General features: G+C 44.6%; 1 protein-coding gene across 1 annotated transcript in view; it reads left to right on the plus strand.

Moving 5' to 3' along the window:
• Positions 1-21,720, plus strand: part of pdgfc (platelet derived growth factor c) — a 439,285-nt gene that overhangs the window by 346,040 nt on the left and 71,525 nt on the right. The window contains exon 4 of the mRNA XM_078540645.1: positions 12,068-12,269. Coding sequence (XP_078396771.1) covers positions 12,068-12,269 — 202 coding nt within the window. The remainder of the gene's footprint in view (positions 1-12,067; positions 12,270-21,720) is intronic.

The following is a 21,720-nucleotide window of genomic DNA, read 5'->3' on the forward strand; positions in this document are numbered from 1 at the left end:
AGCCAAGCTGTTCCAGTACAGCTACAACACTGGCATCTGCCCGGCAATGTGAAAAATTGCGCAGGTATGTCCTGTACACAAAAAGCTGGACAAATCCAACCTGGCCAATGACCGCCCCATCTGTCTACTCTCAATCATCAGTAAAGTTATGGAACAGGTCATTAACAGTGCTATCAAACGGCACTTGCTTAGCAATAACCTGCTCACTGATGCCCAGTTTGGGTTCTGCCAGGGCTACTCAGCTCCTGACCTCATTACAGCCTTGGTTCAAACATGAACAAAAGAGCTGAACTCCAGAGGTGAGGTGAGTGTGACTGCCCTTGACATCAAGGCAGCATTTGACAGAGTGTGACATCAAGGAGCCCTAGCAAAACTGGAGTCAAAGGGAATCAGGGGGAAAACTCTCCGAGGGTTAGAGTCGTACCTAGCACAAAGGAAGATGGTTGTGGTTGTTGGAGGTCAGTCATCTCAGTTCCAAGACATCACTGCAGGAGTTCCTCAGGGTAGTGTCCTCGGCCCAACCATCCCCAGCTGCTTCATCAATGACCTTCCTTCCATTATAAAGCCAGAAGGGAATTTTGCTGATAATTGCACAATGTTCAGCACCATTCGCAACTCCTCAGATATTGAAGCAGCCTATGTCCAAATGCAGCAAGACCTGGGCGATATCCAGGCTTGGGCTGACAAGTGGCAAGTAACGTTTGCACCACACAAGTGTCAGGCAATGACCATCTCCAACAAGGGAGAATCCAACCATCGGCCCTTGATTTTCCATGGCATTACCATCAATGAATCCCCCACTATCAACATCCTGGGGGTTACCATTGACCAAAAACTAAACTGGACTGGCCATATAAATACTGTGGTTACAAGAGCAGGTCAGAGGCTAGGAATAGTGCAATGAGTAACCCACCTCCTGATTCCCCAAAGCCGTCCACCATCTACAAGGCACAAGTCAGGAGTGTGATGGAATACTCTCCATTTGCCTGGTTAGAGTGCAGCTCCCACAACACTCAAGAAGCTTGACACCATCCAGGACAAAGCAGCCCGCTTGATTGGCACCACATCCACAAACATTCACTGCCTCCACCACCGACCCACAGTAGCAGCAGTGTGTACCATCTATAAGATGCACTTCAAGGATTCATTAAGGCTCCTTCGACAGCACCTTCCAAACACATGACCACTACCATCTAGAAGGACAAGGACAGCAGATAGATTGGAACACCACCACCTGGAAGTTCCCCTCCAAGTCAGTCACCATCCTGACTTGGAAATATATCGCCATTCCTTCACTGTCACTGGGTCAAAATCCTGGAACTCCCTTCCTAACAGCACTGTGGGCGTACCCACACCACATGGACTGCAGCGGTTCAAGAAGGCAACTCACCACTACCTTCTCAAGGGTAACTAGGGATGGGCAATAAATGCTGGCCCAGCTAGTGAAGCTCATATCCCATGAATGAATTTTTAAAAAATTGACAAAGATAGTCATGAGGACAAATTCATAGAATTCATTCATGACGTTTCCTTAGAACAATTTGTAGCTGAACCAAATGTGGAACAGGCTATTTAAACAGTATACATTTCACCACATTTTTACTTCTCTTTAGCTCTGAAGAAGAGTCATACAGACCCGAAACGTTAACTCTGTCTTTCTCTCCACAGATGCTGTCAGACCTGCTGAGTTTTTCCAGCACTTTTTGTTTTTGTTTTTGTTTAGCATTAATTAATGATTTCATAGTAAAGGAAGAGTGATTATTATATGATGAAAGTTCACATTCACTTTGAGGGTAAGACATGTGGGTCTGAAACTAGCAACCTAAACTTAAATAAAGGCAATTATAAAGGTGTGAAAGTGGAGTTGGCTAAAGTAGACGGGAAAATACATTATAAGATAAGGTAGTTCAAAAGCAATAGCAGACAATCAAGAAGAGGTTTCATAACTCTCAACAAAGGTATAGTTATTTGAGAAAGAAAGACTCTGAGAAAGATAAACCAGGCATTGGTAAGGAAGTTAAGGATGGTATCAAATTGAAAGAGAAGGTGTACAATGCTGCAAAGAGTAGTGGTAGTCCAGAAGTTTGGGAGACTTTTAGAAACCAGCAACGGATGGCTTAAAAAGCTTATAATGATTAAACTAGCAAGAAATATAAAAATGGACAGTAAGAACATTTACGAGTACATAGAAAGGAAGAGAGTAGCTAAAGTAAATGCTGTCCCCTTAAAGAATGAAACTGGGGAATTAATGGGAAACAAGGAAATGGCACAAATTTGAACAAGTATTTTGTATCTGTCTTCATCATAGAAAACACTAAAAACACCCCAAAAGTAGTGGAAAATCAAGGGGCAAAAGGAAGGAAGGAGCTTAAAACAATCACAATCACTAGAAAAATGCTGTTAGGAAAATTAATGGGACCAAAGGTTAACAAGTAACCTGGAGTACAAATGCATCTATGTTTAAGCATGAGTCTCAGTTTTTGAAAAGGCAGCCCTACAGATGAGAAGAACAAAAACCTGCTGAGAAAACAACAATGGAACACTGAGGGAAGAAAGAAAACCCTTTGAAAGAACAGAAACAGTAAAGAAATTAAGCTGCCAATACAGAAAACAACCTATAAGTTTTATAACCAGCATCACAACAATGAGCAGAAAGAATAATCTCAAATCCCAAACAAAGCTGATGTCTCAGAACTCATTCATTTCCCTATATCTGCATCCCCCTCTCTCAACAGCTCACCCCCCACCCCCATCAACACTCAGTAGTAGTTCCCAGGCCAAAATCAATACCAAAATATTGATCCTGGCTTACACAACAAACTCAAATTCACCTACAACACCCCTACTAAACATAAATTACTAAATCACTGTTAAATAGATTGGATTAGAAATGAACATTCTTTCTCCCACACTGCTGAACAGAAAGATCAGGGATAGAACCAGATTGGTTAGCAATAGATAGAATGGACAGACAAGTGGCAAATGGAATTTAATACAGAGCTATGTGAAATGATGCATTTTGGCCAAAAGGTCAATGTAGACCTAATGACACAATTCTATAGAGTGTACAGGAACAGAAGAACCAAGGTATGCATGTGCATCGATCTTTAAAGGTGACAGGACATACAGGACATAGTGAGAGAGTGAGAAGCAGAGCATGTGGGATCCTGTGCTTCATAAGTATATTCAGGGAAGTTATGCTGAACCTTTTTAAAACTCTAGTTAGGTCCCAACTAGAGGACTGCATCCAGATCCGGTTACCACACTTTAGGAGAGACGTGAAGGTCCTTGAGAGGGTGCAGAGGAGATTTACCAGAATGATTCCAGGGGTGAGAGATTTCGTTGCAAGATTAGGTTGGAAAGGTTGGGGCTGTTCTCCTTGGGGCAAAGGAGATTGAGGGGAGATTTGATAGAGGTGTGCAAGATTACGATAGGCTTAGATAAGGTAGACAAGGAAAAACATTTCCCATTACTGATGGTAGGAGGTCTAGGAGTTGCAGATTTAAGATTTTGGGCAAGAGATGCAAGGGGAATGTGAGGGCGAACTTTTTTTATGCAACGAGTGCTAATAACCTGGAATACACAACCCACAAGGTTGATGCATTTGGAAACAATGATTTCCAAGAGGAAATTGGATGGGCACTTGAAGGAAATAAACTTGCAGGGCTACAGGGATCGAGTGGGGTTGTAGTACTGACTGGATTGCTCTGATAGGCATGGACTTGATGGGCTGAATGGCCTCCTTCTGTACCGCATATGACTGTGGCCTGATGGCCTGCTTCCTAGGGAATTAAAGGAATTGACTGCAGAGATAGTGGATGCATTGCTTGTAATCTACCAAATTTTCCTAAATTCTGGAGAGGTGTCAGCAGATTGGAAACCTGCAAATATAACACGCCTATTCAAGAAAGAAAGGAGACAGAAAGCAAGAAACTATAAACCAGTTAGCATAATACCTGCCATTGGGAAAATAAGAATAATGATGATATTTTATTCAAGAAACGCATCCGCAGCCTGAAGACTGAATCGCACTGTAAATTACATTGAAAAACTCATGTAAAGGCTAAATAATCAGGCTTAAAAACATGCCAACATGTAACAATAATGTAGTAACAAAAATAGGTAAACAAATTACAATAGGTAACTGGAAAGTATTGAACAGGAGATTTAAAAAAGGCTAAAATTGAATTAAAATTACAAATCAATACACCATTCCTACATTATAGGCACTGAAGTACATTTAATTTCATTATTTAAGTACTTCATTGAGGACCCAAACCTTGTAAGGTATTGGGCTACATAGTATCTTTTCATCCTCATCTTATGGGATTGAATTTAGTTGAATGCTGGAATCCAGTATTAAGGAAGTAATAGCAGGACATTTAGAACATTATGGGCAGGGTTCCCCCCCACCCCCCGTCTGGGGGGATGTTGAAGTGCAGGTGCGCGGAGGCGCGCCTCTGATTGGCGCACACCACCATTTTACGGTGGTGGGCCAATTCAGGCACGCCCAGCGTGACGTCTGCACGGAAGTGCTACGCGCTCCCTGTGCGGGCAGGAGGGAATCCCTAAACCCGAGAGTGCGCTCTTCCTCGCATGCGCACGAAAGAGTGCACTCATCTCCCTGAGGCTAAGTGCTGCCTCCGGGAGATCGGCTCTACTGTCAAAAATATTAAAAATAGAAAAAGAAACATTCTCTGACGTGTCCCCTCATGTGACACCGTCACATGAGTTGGGACATGTCCATAACTTTTTTTAAAACTTTAATTAAATTTTTAAAAACCTACATGAAACCTCATCCTGACCATGGATGAGGTTTCATGCTTTTTTTGAAGTCCGCCAGTGCTCCTGGCCTGCCCGCCAATCTTAAGGTTGGACGGGCAGGTCCATTAATTTGTTTAATGACTCTGGCAATGGCCTCAATTGGCCATTGTCAGGTTGGTGGGCGCACAGCTGATTTTGCTGAGTCCCACCTACCTGAAAATTCAAGCGGGGTGCGGCGACATCGGGAGTTCTGCCCGACATCACCGTGCGTCATTTTACGTGTCGGCGAGCGGGCCCCCGCCCACTCGCCGACGGGAAAATCCTGCCCTATAATACAGTAAAGAGAGTCAACATGGTTTTATGAAAGTGAAATTGTGTTTGACAAATTTATTAGAGTTCTTTGAGGGTGTAACAGGCAGGGTTGTTAAAGGGGAACCAGTAGATGTAGTGTAATTGAAAATGTAAAAGGCATTCAACAACGTGCCACATAAAAGGTTACGATACAGATGGATCATAGTGTTAGGGGTCCAGACTCAAAGAGCAATGGTGTATTCCTTCGTAGGCTGAACTGATGCTGGATAATTAACCTTTCCAGTGGAGTTTACTTCATGATGAGTCAGTCTTGTAGGCGATGGTACAGAAGTTCCAGTCGAAAAAGTGAAGATGGGGGCCAGGCATTCAAACCTGGACAGAGTCTCCTTTTTTGTTCTGCTGCTTGCAAATGTTAAAAATGGCAGACTGAGCTTTGCAGGTCCGTAAGGCAATATTACTGGTTCCACCAGCTAGGAGCTCATGCCACATGACTCCCACCTCTCCACACCACCTATGACAAAGAGCGTGTATTCCTCGTCTGGGTCCCCAAGATGGTTAAATGTCCCAGCCATTAATAATTGAAAGGAACGTTGCAGGGCTCCTTGTCCTAGCAGACTAATAGACTCTGGTTGGCCAGCCTGGATTTTGAAATGCAGATGACCTTTGTATAGTTCTTTTTGAATTTGGTCTCTGCAGCTGACAGGTGGGTTATTAAGTTCTCTTCAGAGATAACGAGGTATAAGCTTCTTCGAAACTGCCAAATAGCAAGTTTTGTTCAGGGCTGCAGACAGACATAGCTTCAGCCATTTTAAAAGGTCATTGTACAGTTTTTTTTAAATTTTAGGAATTAGCCATGAGGATATATATATAAAATATCCAGGCAAATGGAATGCTGGCTCCTATTGTAAAGGGAATGGAGTATAGAAGTGGGGAAGTTTTGTTACAACTGTACAGGACACTGGTGAAACCACACCTAGGATACAGTATATAGTTTTGGTCTCTTTATTTAATGAGGGATATACTTGTATGGAGGCAGTTCAGAGAAGGTTCACTATATTTATTTCTGGGATGAAAGGATTATCTTGTGAGCAGACATTGAGCAGGTTGGGCCTATATCTGAGGGGGCTTGACAGTGTAGATATTTCAAGAATACTTTCCATCATAGAGAAATCTAGAATGAGGGTACACAGTTTTAATATTTAAGATGGTGAGGAGGAGGAACTAATCTTTTCAATTCTCTACCCCAGAGACCAGTGGAGGCTCTGTCATTGAATATATTCAAAGTTCATTTAGACAGATTTATGATCTATAAGGGAGTCAAGGATTACGGACAGCAGAGGCAGGAAAGTGGAGTTGAGGCCACAATCATATCAGCAGGATCTTAATGACTGGCAGATACTGCTCGAGGGGCTGAATGGCCAACTCATGCTCCTGTTTCTTATGTTCTTATGTTAGCCCCAGGTCCCTCTTCTCCGTGCTTTAGAATTGCACCCTTTATTTTATATTACCTCTCCTCATTTTTCCTACCAAAATGCACCACTTCACATTTCTCTGCATTAAATTTCATTTGTCATGTGTCCGCTTGGTTGCACCAGCCTGCCTATGTCCTTCTCTTGATGTCTTCAATTATCCTCCTCACAGTTCACAATACTTCCAAGTTTTGTCTCATCTGCAGCTTTGGAAATTGTTCTCTGCACACCCAAGTTAGATCATTAATATAGACCAAGTTAAGTTGGGGCCCTATCACCGATTGCTGGGGCACTATATACCTTCCTCCAATCTGGAAAAACAACCGTTCACCACTACACGCCTTTTCAGTCAACTTTGTGCCCAAGCTGCTACTGTCCCTTTAACTCCATGGGCTTTGCTGATGAACCTACTATGTGGCACATTATCAAATGCCTTTTGGAAGTCCATATATACCACATCAACCAGATTACACTCATCAACCCTCTCTGTTACTTCATTGAAAAGCTCAATCAAATTAGGTAAACACGATATGCCCTTAACAGATCTATGCTGGTTTTCCTTAATTTGTCTGAGTGACACTTGTGCCTTGTTTTCTAGAACAAAATATTTGACCCTTTCATAATGGGGCACTGGTAGCAGAATGAGAGGGCAATGCAGTTTTTCTGTTTTGGAAGTTTCCCTCTAGGCTGCATTTGTTAGCAATGCTGCGCATGTGCAGTTCTAGTGTTTTACTCCCTTATGTTATTGCGAGCGACAGAGTAGGCAGCGGCCAGGAGCGGAGATGCTTATCAAACAGTTATTGGAGTTGCAGGATAGTATTTTACAATTACTGCTTCTTGAACTAGTTTCCTCACTTTAGGAACTTACCCAGAGTTACATAAAATGTTCTGGTAGCCCATTAGTGGCACTCTCAAAACATTTAAAATCTAACGGCGGAAAGGGGAGATGTGTGTATGGATGTAAGTGCACAACCAGAATTCTCCTCATGATCCTGAAAACTGGATTGGCAGCAGGACAATAAAATCTGGCTCTGCAGGTCAGTATCAGCTCATAATTAAGGTCACAGGCTATTAGATGCCACATAAACACAGACAATGAATGGAAGGGATATGGAAATAACCCCCTAATGTCTAGGGCAGCATCTTCAAGGGCAGAATTTTCATCTCGGTGGATGGGTGCGCGCCCAACCTGCTCGAGCGTGAAGTGATGCGCGTTGTCGTCGGGCGAGTGTCCCAGCATCAACACGCACTCATGCGATACTTCGGTCGGCAGGCACGCACGGGAGACAGAGCCGCACCTGTCATTAATTAAGAGGCCAGTTAAGGCCCTTGACAGCCCAATTGTCGGCAATTTAACATTGCCCATGTGATTTCTCGGCTGTCACATGGGCAAGACGGGCAGCCCTCATTTGCAAAAGCACATCCACGGGCAGATAAGGGTCGGCAGCATTGTCAACATCAGTAATGAGGAGTTTTGGAGATCGTCTGCTGCTGGTTGCTTATTTGAACTGGACAGCATCATCTCGGTTCACAGCTTCATTCTGAGCATTTCTAAGCTTCATTTCAGGACTCAATGTTGTCTTCCAGGCCCCTGGAGGATTCAGACTATGTGGGCCCTTCCAGGTATCAGACAACCTTCTGTTACCCTGGTAAGGGGACTGTGGTCCCTGCTGGAGGCACCTCCTCTGAGGAGGAAGAGAGGGGCAGAAGGGAGAGGGGGCAAGGTGTCCCAATGCAGCTTCCAGGCGAGGGACCTGTGGGAGGAGAGGCACAGGCACAAGGGGCACAGGGCCAGCAGGAAGTCCAAGGCAGAAGGGGCTGCAGAAGACGGCACTATCCTGCTGCCAGGGTTTACAGACAGCGATGCAGCTACCTACGTATGTGTGAGGTGCAGTGCTGAAGGAGGCTCCAATTCTCAAGGGAGATACTGACCTCCATCTGTCAGATGATCGGCCCTGAGATCAGCGCCAACTGTGTGGGCGGATACCCCATGCCAGTGTCTCTGAAGGTCACAGCGGCCCTCAACATCTATGCCTCTGGCTCTTTCCAGAGGTCAGTGGGGAATCTGTATGGAGTCTCCCAATCAGCTGTCCATAGTTATGTCAAGCTGGTGACAGAAGCTCTGTTCAGGCATGCATTGATTTTCATTCATTTCCACACGGATGAGGCCGGCCAGGCTGAGCGAGCCAGAGGCTTTGCAGCGATTGCTGGGTTCCCCCGCATCCAGAGTGCCATCAACTGCACACATGTGGCCAGCTAGGCATCAGCGGGTGAGCCGGGTGCCTTCGTCAATAGGAAGGGATTCCACTCCATGAACATGCAGATAGTGTGTGATCACAGATGCAGATTCTGCAAGTCTGTGCAAGGTACCCTGGCGGCTCCCATGATGCATACATCCTGAGACACTCCCAGGTACCGAGGCTCTTCAGTGCTCCAGACCGACTGGATGGATGGCTGCTGTTGGAAAGGTGACTCATGATGCCTCTCCACCACCCAAGAACAGAAGCAGAACAATGGTACAACAGGAGCCATGCCTCCCCACAAGGGCAGTGGTCAAGAGAACCATAGGTCTTCTCAAGATGCACTTCTGATGCCTGGACCATTCAGGGGGCGCACTGCAATACCCCCCAGAGTGGGTGTCACTGATAGTGGTTGCATGCTGTGCTCTCCACAACCTGACACTGGCAAGGGGGACCCAGTGGAGGAAGAGGATTTTGACGCAGCTGCACAGGCAACAGATGATGAGTTCAGTAATGAGTCCGAGGATGAACACAGTGAGGAGAACACCGAGGGCATGGAGCCAGACCTGGGTAACCTCCAGGGAGGCAGGGACACCATGGATGCATTGATCCAATGCTCCTTCAGCTAGGCTACCAAATAATAACTACTACCTCATGCCAGGGCTGCTGCCTCCATCCTAGATCCCAGAAAGGAGCATTTCCTTGGCCACCAAGATACACTCAGTATAAAAACAAAAAACTACTGCGGATGCTGGAAATCCAAAACAAAAACAGAATTACCTGGAAAAACTCAGCAGGTCTGGCAGCATCGGCGGAGAAGAAAAGAGTCGACGTTTCGAGACCTCATGACCCTTCAGCAGAACTGAGTAAAGTTAGGAGAGGGGTGAAATATAAGCTGGTTTAGTGGGGGGAAGGCGGGGGGAGAGAAGTTGGGTGGGGGGGTGGGGGGGCTGGTTGTAGGGACAAGCAAGCAGTGATAGGAGCAGATAATCAAAAGATGTCACAGACAAAGGAACAAAGACGTGTAAAAGGTGGTGATATTATCTAAGAGAATGTGCTAATTAAGAATGGATGGCAGGACACTCAAGGTACAGCTCTAGTGGGGGTGGGGTGGAAAGACTGACAGGACATTACAGTTATAGATTTAAAAATAATGGAAATAGGTGGGAAAAGAAAAATCTATATAAATTATTGGAAAAAACAAAAGGGAGGGGGAAGAAACAGAAAGGGGGTGGGGATGGGGGAGGGAGTTCAAGATCTAAAGTTGTTGAATTCAATATTCAGTCCGGAAGGCTGTAAAGTGCCTAGTCGGAAGATGAGGTGCTGTTCCTCCAGTTTGTGTTGGGCTTCACTGGAACAATGCAGCAAGCCAAGGACAGACATGTGGGCAAGAGAGCAGGGTGGAGTGTACACTCAGTGCCTGTGCAATAAAGTTTCAAGAGACCCATGTCCAGCATTAAATACTGGCCTACCCTGCACCTACAGAACAAATGAAACATACTGAGGCCAATAACACAAAATCAAATGTCATTTAATGTTGGAACTCTCAGATTCTTGAACTGAACAATAACCGGTGTTGGTAGTCATCTTGCGTTGGCAGGAGACAACCTGGCCTCGCCAAAAATTGATCTAAAGTTTCCCGAACTATTTTTCAAGTGGCCTCAAGCTATCTGTACAAATGAACAGAGCAGTTGCAATAGAGATCCTATAACTGGCAAAGAAGCCCAATATTGATTCTTTCGTAGCCTGGTTCAGAGTATGAGAATATGTGATGAGGCTTGATTTCAACACAGTGAAGATGCCAGGAGATGGAGGAATTTGTGGAATGTTATTTTTTAAAAGCCTAGAGAAGCAAGAGAGGAAAACTCAGAGAAACATAGCAGTACCAGTTAAAATAAAGAGATAAAAAGAGATTACAACAGAGAGATGAGATGGAAACTAGAGGTGAGAAGGAGATTACTTATTAGGCAATATGCTTTTTTTGTGCGGGAATGTAAATTGTCACCTTCAGCAGAACCATAGCAATACAAGATATTTGCTATTATTTGTTAGGTGGGAGCGATGGGGAGGTGGGGGGATGTGGGAAGAAGGCAGTGGGGAATAGAAATTAGGGGCAGAATTTTACGGCCACATCGCAGCTGCGGGGGGGAGGCGGGGAGCATAAAATGCAATGAGCCATTCAAAAGTCCATTGACTTCGGCGGGACCATAAAATCCCGCCGGTGTAAAATTCCGTCCCAGGTCTTAAAATATAATTGATCCTTGAAATAGACTTTCCACTAGGTTATGCTATTTTCCCAAGTACATGAGATCAAGGAATTTCAAGTGCAAATTACTTTTAGCACAAATTGAGTTTCCATGATCTTTTGCATTGGTAAATATCATTGTGGAAATGACCTGGCACACAAAATTCAGCGTGCTCCAGATCGAATTAATCACCACAGCAAGTTCTCCCTAATTATGCCTATTTGCAGCCCGTAGAGGAGACTCTTAAAATTAAGGCTGGAATTTTACAACCCCGTCGTGACAGGGATGGGACCATAACATACGATGAGCCATTCTAAACTCCATTGACTTCAGCAGGAGCATAAAATTCCACCCCAAGCTTTTTTTTAGGTGTAAGGACACTAGTAGGCACCTTTTAAGAACTTTAAATATTGAAAATATTTATTTTACCAAGAACCTGACTACTGCCCACCAATGAAACTAATAAATGCATCTAAAATGTAGGTTTTTAAGCAATTTTCAAAAAATGCTGGACCAGGCACTCTTATTTAAAATACTCCTTTTTTGATAAACCTATTTCCAGCCACAAACTGCACCAGCTTACTCTTAAATATATTGAATATTTTTAATACAACAAAAATAAATATGTTCTCAATCACTGCCCTCTGAGCTGATTCATGAAAAATTTTACATTTGTGATTATGCAAATGAGTTTGAACAGAAACTTAAATCCCAGCACAAATAGTGAGAGTTTCTGGGTTGTTTCCAAAGTGGAAACGCTTGCTCATCAACAATCAAAATTATAGTGGCGTTGGCAGATTGTTAGACGATGGGAACACTCTAGTTCAGTGGATTGTACTTGATTTGACTTGACTAAAGGGGTCTTGAAATTTAATTCAATTATCTTAAGTTTTCCATCAATTTGTTGACCATTCCATTGTAAAACCACAAATCCATGTAATCTATACTTTTAAAATCTCCTTATTTTGTCAATATCAAACTAAAATAACAGAACCATATACCTCTAATCATTGTCTTCAATTTTTTTTTAATACAGGCCCATTTTGAAAGTCCAACAGCCATGCCACCATCTCCTCTATCTTTGGATGGCTTAAATGAGGCCCTCTCAAGCTTTGATACAATAGAAGAGCTGATCAAGTACTTAGAACCAGAGAGGTGGCAAGTGGATTTGGATGACTTGTACAAACCAACCTGGCAGATGCTCGGAAAGGCTTTTGTTCATGGTAGAAAATCCAGAGGCAAGTGTTCCCTTTTATTTTCTATCTTGCCAATCGTTATCTTAATATTCTTATATGTGAAACCGTGCTACTTAAGCAAGAATTATTCCAAAGGGCATTTTTCCCAATTTTGATCTAAGTAGAAGCTCTATGAAATTAATTAAACATATTTCACATTTTAAAAATTTAGTGAACATTTTAAATTGATGTAAGGCTCTTCTAATAGGTTGAATAGTGACTCATGTTGCTTGCCTCTTTCAAAGTCACATTTATCAATTGTTAAATGAGGCTCATGCCTTCAAATAACTCCACTTGGCATTTGCTGTACAGGTTCATTGGAGTTTGCATATCTAAATATGAGCTCCATAAACAATAGATGCCACGAAATATGGGCAAGTAACCCAACTTCTGTGAACAGTTTCTGAAGAGAGTGACTACTACAAACTCAGTTATTACCTCGTGAATGTAGCAATCCATCTGGTAGTCAGCAAAGCAGAGCAACCTATTATAATGCAGAAATAACAGAGGATGCTCAAAATACTCAGTAGGTTGGGCAGCATCTGTGGAGAGAGAAACAGAATTAACAGACTGACGAGGTGGTAACTCAAGTCAGGAAATTTCCCGACTCACCAGACCAGCCTTGGTAAGACGCACCCCGAATCCCAAAATTTTCGATCCGGGGGTTTGAGGTTTGAGTCCGGCCCACTGACCTTCGGAAGCATAACATAGGTGGACGGGTGAGTGCCGAGCGGGCGGGTTAGAAGGCCCATCTTGGTCCTCTGGAACTTTTTCACAGTTGTTTTAGAAGATTTTATGCTGCTAGCCTTCACCCCTCATACACCCTCCCCCACCTCCACTCAGCCAACATGGCCTCTCATACCCTCCATACTAACTTCAAAGTCACTCACCCAGTATACACCATGGGCAGACCTCAGGAGACATGTGAATCTGAATTAAAATAATCTTGTAAAAACCTAATCTAGCTGTCACTATACAGACTTGATGTGGAAAAATCCCATTCTTGAAAGCATCAAAGCTTTTAATTCTCCTCAAGTATTTAATCTCAGAAAAACATCAGATCATGACAGTAAAATAGACTTCAAGAGCGTTTACATCTATTCCATAAATTTGTGACTCCCATACTGCAGGTTAAGGCCCTTGCAGCAGCCAAAATGTTGTCCCTTTGAACTCAGCATTAAGTTTGAATGGCCCTGCTGAGTTTGAGTTTCCTCCTGTGTGGCTCACGCCCTTTCTCCTACCAACAAAATTGGGATCTATCGGAAATGGGGGCCGGTCTACTGCATTGGGTCCTGCCTGCCATTTTTACAGTTCTGTGGCATCTTCCTGACTCCACGAAAACCTGGCCTAACATTTCAGGTCAATAGCCTTTAGTCAGAACTGATAAAAGTTAATAATGTAGCGTGTTTTAAGCCTAGACACTGAAGCAAAGTGATCTTTGGCCTCACTTAGTAAGACAGCAAGGATCAGGAATGACTTGCAAATGGCCTGATAATCAGCAGGTGCCTGTCTCCAGCTTCCAGGCTCAGAAAGGCAACAAGAAAAGGAGACAAGAAGTGGGGCCTGCCAGCAGGCAGGCTGTTGCCATTCCCAAGTCTGCTACATTGCATTGCTGAGCCTGAAGCCTGGAAGCAGGCAGCTGCTGCTGAAACAACACATCCCTAAAGGGTGGTCTGGCATTGTTCATGTTGCGGTCCAGAATGTAGTAGTAATGCATTTTTCTATCTAATATTGTGTTATGCTGCTTATCCGGCTAATTGTAAATAGTTTCTGGATTTTGCTGTCTACCAAGTGAGATATCAGATCCACATTTGTGATTATTCTGTTTGTGAGGAGGAGCATGAGGGGTGTCATTTGGTTGGGGGTGGAGGGGGAGGGGGAGCAGGAGATGAAAGGGGGAGATAGAAAATGTTTTTTTTTAAATTGATGTGGCTGCAGAATGACACATCTGGTAATGCAAGGTTCGGACCACCTCAATCCTGAGTGGCGGACTCAGTAACCCTGTAGCTAAGTCATGGGTAGAAAATTAATGGCTGAAATGAATGGGTGAACACCACTGAGATCTAGAGGCCACTGAGTATTTGCACTTTTTGTTTTCCATTCCCCGTTGTAATGAATGTCTATGCCCTAATGTTGTCGCCTTGACCTTGGTCCCTGCATTCTGAATTAAAGAATTTAATTAAAGAAAAAGAATCCTATAGCCCTCCAAAGTAACTAACCCACTAATTAGCATATAAATCTTATTTTACCAACTATGGTAGAGGGGAAAGGGATGGGAACAGAAGTGTGGGAAATGAAATGGGCATAGTCGAGAACCCTGTCAACCAAGTTGGGAAAAGGGGAATCTATGGCTGAAGGAAAAAGGAGATATATTGTAATTAAGTGCTGATATAGAAGGTTGCATTATCCAAACAGACGCAACAGAGATGGGGATGGAGAAACTGGGAGAATAGATTAAGTCCTTGCAGGAAGAAGGTGTGAGGAAGTGTAGCCACAGAGTTGTAGGAGTGAGTGTGCTTATAGCTGATATTGGCTGATAATAGCCGATAACCTTTCCCCAGAAATGGAGACGAGTAGTCAAGTTGAGAAAGGGAAGGGAAGAGTAGCAGATGGGCCATGAGAAGGTGAGGGAAGAGTGGAAGTTGAAAGCAAATTTGAGGAATTTTCCAGTTCAAGGCTTTAACAAAAATTGGCATACAGTCATCAATATATTGGAAAAAGAGGTGAGGGAGGGGGTGTCTAAGTAGAACTGCAACAAAGAATGTTCCACATATCCCACAAAAAGGCAGGCATAACAAGGAGACATATGGGTTCCCATAGCAACACCTTTTATTTGGAGGAACTAGGTGGAAATAAAGAAGAGGTTCACTATAATGTTGTAAAATATAACACAGAGTTAGAACTGTTTGTTTTCAATGCAATCTTGAATAAAATGAATGCTTACAAAAGGACACAGAACTGGAAATATGTAAAGATTGAATACTGTATTTGAACTAACAATCTCGATGACCTCCCAAATAAATATTTGTACATCTGTGACTGCAGCAGCGTAGTGGCTATGTTACTATGTTTAATCCATTGGCCTAGAGAGCATCTGTAGAAATCCCATGATGGCAATTTGAGAATCTGAATTCGGCATTTAAAAATTTGGAAATACAAAACTACCATAAATAAAAAGTGGCCATCGTCATAAAAACCTAACTGCTTCATTAATGTTTTTTTGGTAAAGAAACTTGCTGGTCTTACCCTGTGGGTCCTATATGTGATTCTGTTTGCACATGAACATAGCTAACACTTAGTGAGCCACTTACTTGTATCAGAAGCACTATTAAAGAAAGTCTGTGATAACTTTCCCAGGACAACAGGAGATGTGAAATAAATGACAGCCTTGCTGGTGACACCCACCAGCTAAGAATGAATTAAGATGAAGACATCAGCTTCGCTCATCATCTCATGGCCCATCTGCTGCTCTTCCTTTCTCTTCCTCAACTTGACTACTCATCTCCAATTCTGGAGAAAGGTATTAACCATAAGCAAAATGAGGCAAAACTCATGTTAGAAAATTGAAAAAGCAAGGATGTAGGAAGAAGTATGACTGCTCTTTCAAAGAGCTAGCACCAGCACAAGGGGCCAAATGACCTCCTTCTGTGCTGTAAGTTTCTGTGATTCCGTGATAATACCAATAATGTACAAAACATATTACAACCAAGGTTTCTGACACCATCACACGTTAGCCTAAACAGATTGGATGCTGATAGTTACTTTTTAGCCAGAAAATGGTAGAACTACTCAACTGAGATCTACACACAATTGAAAGATGTAGTGTGAAATCGTCCCAGATTTGCACAAAGTGCAGTAGTAGGTGGGAAAAAAGTCATTTTACCTGCCGTCCACGATGGCGGGTTTTCAGGCCGTATCATCCCATTCCCACCTCATTAATTATGCAGCCACAGGAAACACACCGTCTTGCTGGCCTCTGATTTGCCCGCCACACCATTACCTCGCTGCTTCCTCACGCAGGGTGCCATATTTAAACTGCAGCCGCGTGCACACTTCTCAATGTTTGCAGCCCAGGACTGCTCCAGTGAAGACATGGCCCCAAAAGCTGAGAAGAATGCAGCACCCCAATGGGATACCTTTTGGATGCCGTGGAGGCCTGCCGTGATATCCTCTACCCCTGCTCTGGCCGCAGGTGGCTCACAGCCTCACCATTCCGTCTTGGGAGCTGGTGGCAGAGGTGGCCAGTGCCAATGCTTTTGACAAGAGGTCGGCCATCCAGTGCAGAAAAAGGATGAATGATCTCATCCATGATGCCAGGGTAAGGCAACCATCTTATCCCTCTAAACTCACACACTCACAAGGCCATCACACATTCACTGGCATTTCACTCACATCCGGCTCAAGGGACATCACCACTCACTTTCTCACACACAGCCTCACATTACCATTTGGCCTCATCTCCTCTGGAGATTGCCCCCTCAGCCCTCACCATCTTGAGGTCACTTACACAGATCAACATGTGCCCCCCACATACACCCTGGGATACACCCCCTTCCTCAGTACAGCCCTCACCCTGCAGCTTCTTGCTTTGCCTGAGGCCATTTCTGCCCCTTCCCCAAGCAAGCCCTAGCCCTGCAGCCATTGAAAAGCCACCCCCACCTTACAGCTGGTCTGGTAGGTGCCCATGGGTCCCCCTAAAAGTGATGTGGTGCTGCCTGCAAAGCCTGGCACTGAAGATTGCGAGTGTTGCCCGAAGCAAGGTAGGCAAACAAACCAAAGTCCCGAGTGAAGTGCAGCCCGCCAGATGCACGCCATTTATGTGAAACAGGTCAGCGTGCAATCACGCCGACGCGCCCAGATGATCCAGCGTGGGGGCATGATTCCAGCGAGCTGGGCTTATAATGAGATGCTAAAGTATTGAAATTAGGTTCCTGAGGTGTGGCAGCGGGAAACAAGGCCCGCCATTGACGGTGGAGCGGACGATCACAAACTGGTTTCATGGCTGTCTCGCCATATTGTTGACCCCCGCCTCTTGCCTGCCATGCCCGATGCCAACAGGGCCGGAAAATTCTGGCCATTGCATGTTTATTTAAGATAAAAAGTATTCATCACGAATACTTTTGGGCTGATGCTACAATTGTTCAGCAGCTAGTTAAAATTCTGTCAGGGCCCATTTGTATCACAGGAGTCCAATTTGCATTCATTAATGTGGCGTTCACCAGATTCCAGCAGGAGCCTCATCAGCTACAAAATCAGCAATGTTAAATTGCAGATTCTTGAGAACAGAATGCGAAATGGTGCTCCTTTTTAACTGTTTGCCTGCTGCATTGCTGTGATCAGGAAGAGTTACAATCCCCTTTACAGGACAGGTCTTGTTATGCTTTGTAATGTGCATAAATTTAAGAATTTTTAGTCTCTGATTTGCCAAGTTGTTTTTTTGTTGCCGGGGGATTATAATATATAGTGATACACAATATGCTGCCAGATGATTTGATGAGTAAAACTGGGATTTACTTCACTGGATAGTTCAGCAAAAGTTCAGAATTTATATATGTTTTTATAATTAAACTTCTACCTTGAGAGAATGCCTGTAATGGATGAGAAAGTTATCTATCAGATTTGCAAAAGGACCTTAATCATGGACAAATTGGCTTCCTGCCTCCATGGAATGGGCAGCTAATCCACACCTCCTGCCAGCTGCTGGGAAACTACCATGGTCAGTGACTTCCCTCTATTTCACCGGCTCCCCATTTCCACTTCTGCCACCCAAGGGCCAGTAAAATTCAGGCCAGAAACTCCTTGATCCAGATACCAACCATATTACAGTCCTTACAGAAGATGGACTGGAAAGTATTCCATCAAGATGAGGCATGATTTCAAATTAGCAACTGGTTTATTTTACAGTAAGGTACATGAATGAATAGTGTACCATTTCCACAGTGAGAACTTCCAATTTTCTATTCGACTCATTATGGAAAATTTATACGGTATTTCCTCACTTTGATTCAGTCAATGGTGTTTCATTATAATGTCACTGATACAACAGGGAATGTATATCCTTTGAACATCGCGACACTCTATTACTTTGCATTTGTGTTGATTGTTCTAACTTTCTAGTCGGCTTTATTACAGTGAAAATAAATAGATCCCAGTTTTAGTTGGAATGAATTAATGGACCCAGATCTGTTCACTTGAGGGTTTAGTTGCAAACTTTACTGAATGAGCCTGCTAAAATTTTTATCCATTGGAAATTGGTGCACTGAGTATGTAATGTAGCTCTGTCGCTCATACTCACATCAATTGTTCCCCAGGACTCTTGCGTAGAGAATCCCCAACTCCATCCTGCTGGTGTAACAGGCAGCTTTGTGTCTGGAGAACAGAGAGGGCAGGTGTAAGTGCAGCTTGATAACTCCATAAACATGGGATTAGTTTTCCATCTAAGCTATTCAAAGCTAGCTGCTCCAGGCTTCCTGTTGCTAACTACTAGGGCACAGCTCACCTACTTTGTTTGAGGGAGGAGAGCAATAGGGAGAACCCTTCCATTATATCAGTGTGATGGAGAGGGGAGGGGTGATGGGGGCCCATTAAGCTGCCAATCAAACTCACAACTTTAGTAGAACACCTGTTCATTATGCAGCATCAGGAGCTTCCATAGCGCTGACAGAGCTAAGCCCCTGGCCGTATGAATGAAGTGGAATGACACCTGGCCTCTGAGATGTCGCAGGGAATCATTTTCTCACAATGGCATGAAATTGTTAAGATTCTGCACAACAATGCTACTTTTGTTCACTGTTGCACCACTGGAATTCCCATTCAGCTGCAATTTATCACTTTCACATCTGTGGGAGAGCAGACATTAAGAGATGAGTAGTACCTTAAAAGCTCCTAAATATAAGTTCTACCAGCCTCTGAAAGATGAAGCAGATGGTGGGAACCTCAATCTGGTTGGCAGTCTTTTGATCTTCTATCAAAGCTACAAAAGCTAGTAACACAGACTCCTGCTGCGAGAGCCTGTTGTGTGGCCATATGCTCAGAGGTAGAATAAGGAGCGCTGATGCCATACCACAGGATACCATGCTTCCTGGAAGCCAAGTCCTCCATACAATGAGCCATGGCCCAGTAACTTCTTAGCGGGTCATATAATACCTCATAAAACTGCTTGTCCAACACAAGCTCATTGCTGGCCCCTGAAGTCATACGACGGAATTTTCTGTCTCCGTTGGCGGTGGGCATGTTTGGCGGCGTTAGCAGGCAATATGGTGAGAAGGCCAAAAATCGGTTTCACGACCAGTTTGCAATGGTCCACTCTGCCTGTAAATGGTGGGCCGCGTTTCCCTACATCGGATGTCGGGAAGTTCATTTTAATACATCTGCATATCAATATAAGCCCAGCTTGCTGGAATCATCCTCCATGCTAGATCATCCTAGAACGTCTGCATGATTGCACACTGACATGTTTCACAACAGCATATATAAGGCGTGCACCTGGCAAGTTGCACTTTAAGGGGAACTCAGAGGTGAGTGCACAGTAATGTTGCACAGCGCTCGCTAGGGTCACCTATTGGACTTCAAGGTTGAGGCGCCGTGCATGAAGCAAGTCACTTTTTCCCAGCTGGCTGACAATGTGGATCCGGTAGGATGGTTCCCCGAGCAGACTGTCAAAGTCATTTGGCAGAATGCCTCATCGCCAGAACTTTCCAATAAGTACCAAGACGTAGCTTGGCTGGTGGTGAGAAAGGCCCTCCCCGTCAGATCCTTCCTACACGCCAGGAGTCTCACCCCCTCGGCACGTTGCCCTCGAGGTGGCTGTGGTGGGGAAGAGACCATTGTTCACCTCCTGGTAGATTGTGCCTTTGCAAAGAAGGTCTGGAGAGAGATGCAGTGGTTTCTGTCGAGGTTCACCCCGAGCAGTTCTGTGACACAGGACTCTGTGCTCTACGGGCTGTTCCCAGGGACACACACCAAACATCAACTGCAGCTTGAGGATCATCAACTCAGTGAAAGATGCTCTTTGGTCTGCCCGAAACTTGTTGGCCTTCCAGCGCAAAGAGTTGTCCCCGACCGAGTGTTGCAGACTGGCACATTTCAAAGTCCAGGACTACGTGCTGAGGGATGCACTAAAGTTTGGGGCAGCTGCCGCAAAGGCGCAATGGGGAAGGGTCGCTGCCTAAGACCTTTCTGCCACAGTGCACCGAAGGACTGGGAACTGTTTAAATCCCCTTGGGCTGTACAGCTCAAAATGAATGTCTGCAAATGATTGTAATATTCATTTATTGTATTGATGCATTTCGTGATACACGTTGTACAAGTTGAACCTGACTGTATTTTTCTGATGGTGATTTTGAAATGGTTTGAAATGTTGTTTGTGAATAAAGTATATTTTTGCAAAAAAAAGGCAATGTGTTGCCAGAGCATGGTGCTGCCCTGTAGTTAAGACGACTTGTGGAGAGCGGGGGGATTGGTAAGGGCTGCACTGCGGTTGAAAGTAGTCCACAAGCATGTGCCGTGGGGGGTTGAGGGAAGTGGCCACACATTAGGGAAACCTTGTAAGAAGTGACAATTCCTCCACAGCTGAGACAGTTCAGGCGTAGCTACATTGATGTGCGTGGAGTCAGGCCTCTAGCTTATCTGCCCACTCAAGCAATGCAGAAGCATGAAAGAGTCACCAAGTGCTCCAGAGCTTTTCAGCCCTCAGACACAGACTGCAAACTAGTGAGCATTTAGTGGACTGCAGAACAGTTGGATGACTGGGCAAGTTGTACAATTTCCTTGCTAAAGTTGAGCATGGAGCAGTCACTGGTGGAGGTGCTCACAGCCCCTTGCAATGTCATCATCCCGGTTTGGACCAGTCTCCCCCATGGTTCAAGCTAACAGTGCAGCCTTGCAGTGCGGGTTAGGAGAATGCCTGTGCCTGAGCTGAGAGCACAGCATGCAGTCCAATGGACAAAGCTGCTGCAAATCAGTCAGGTAGAGTGGGGTGGAGGTGGGTGGGGTTTCGGGCAGCCATGCAGCACACCAAATTCTGACCATCCAAGTAGTGGCCAGCACTCTCTGGGATGTGTTAAGGGGCCTTCAGACTTAAGCAAGAGAGGTTCTTAGTACACCCATGCTAACCCACGCATCTCTCTCAACCTGCAGAAGGAGTACATCAGGAGCAGGGAGCCTGGTGACCTAGCTGTATGCCTCATGGCTTACAGAGAGCAGATATGTAGGAGAAGAGAGCGACGGAGGTGCCTGGCTGTGCAGAGAGAGGAGCAGCACCCTCAGGAAGAAGGGGCAGCTGGGGCTCCCGCACACACTGCTGAAAAGCCACAGCGAGCCATCGCTGGTCGGCACCTAGCTAGACCCAGGGTGATAGACACTGCATTTCATTCCTGCAGATGACCAAGAACCAGTGTTGCCAAAGACTGCACATGTCTAGGGAACTGGTCGGTCACATATGTCACCTGCTGCA

Source organism: Cetorhinus maximus, chromosome 1 (genome assembly GCF_964194155.1).
Source record: "Cetorhinus maximus chromosome 1, sCetMax3.hap1.1, whole genome shotgun sequence".
NCBI classification, from domain to species: Eukaryota; Metazoa; Chordata; class Chondrichthyes; order Lamniformes; family Cetorhinidae; genus Cetorhinus; species Cetorhinus maximus.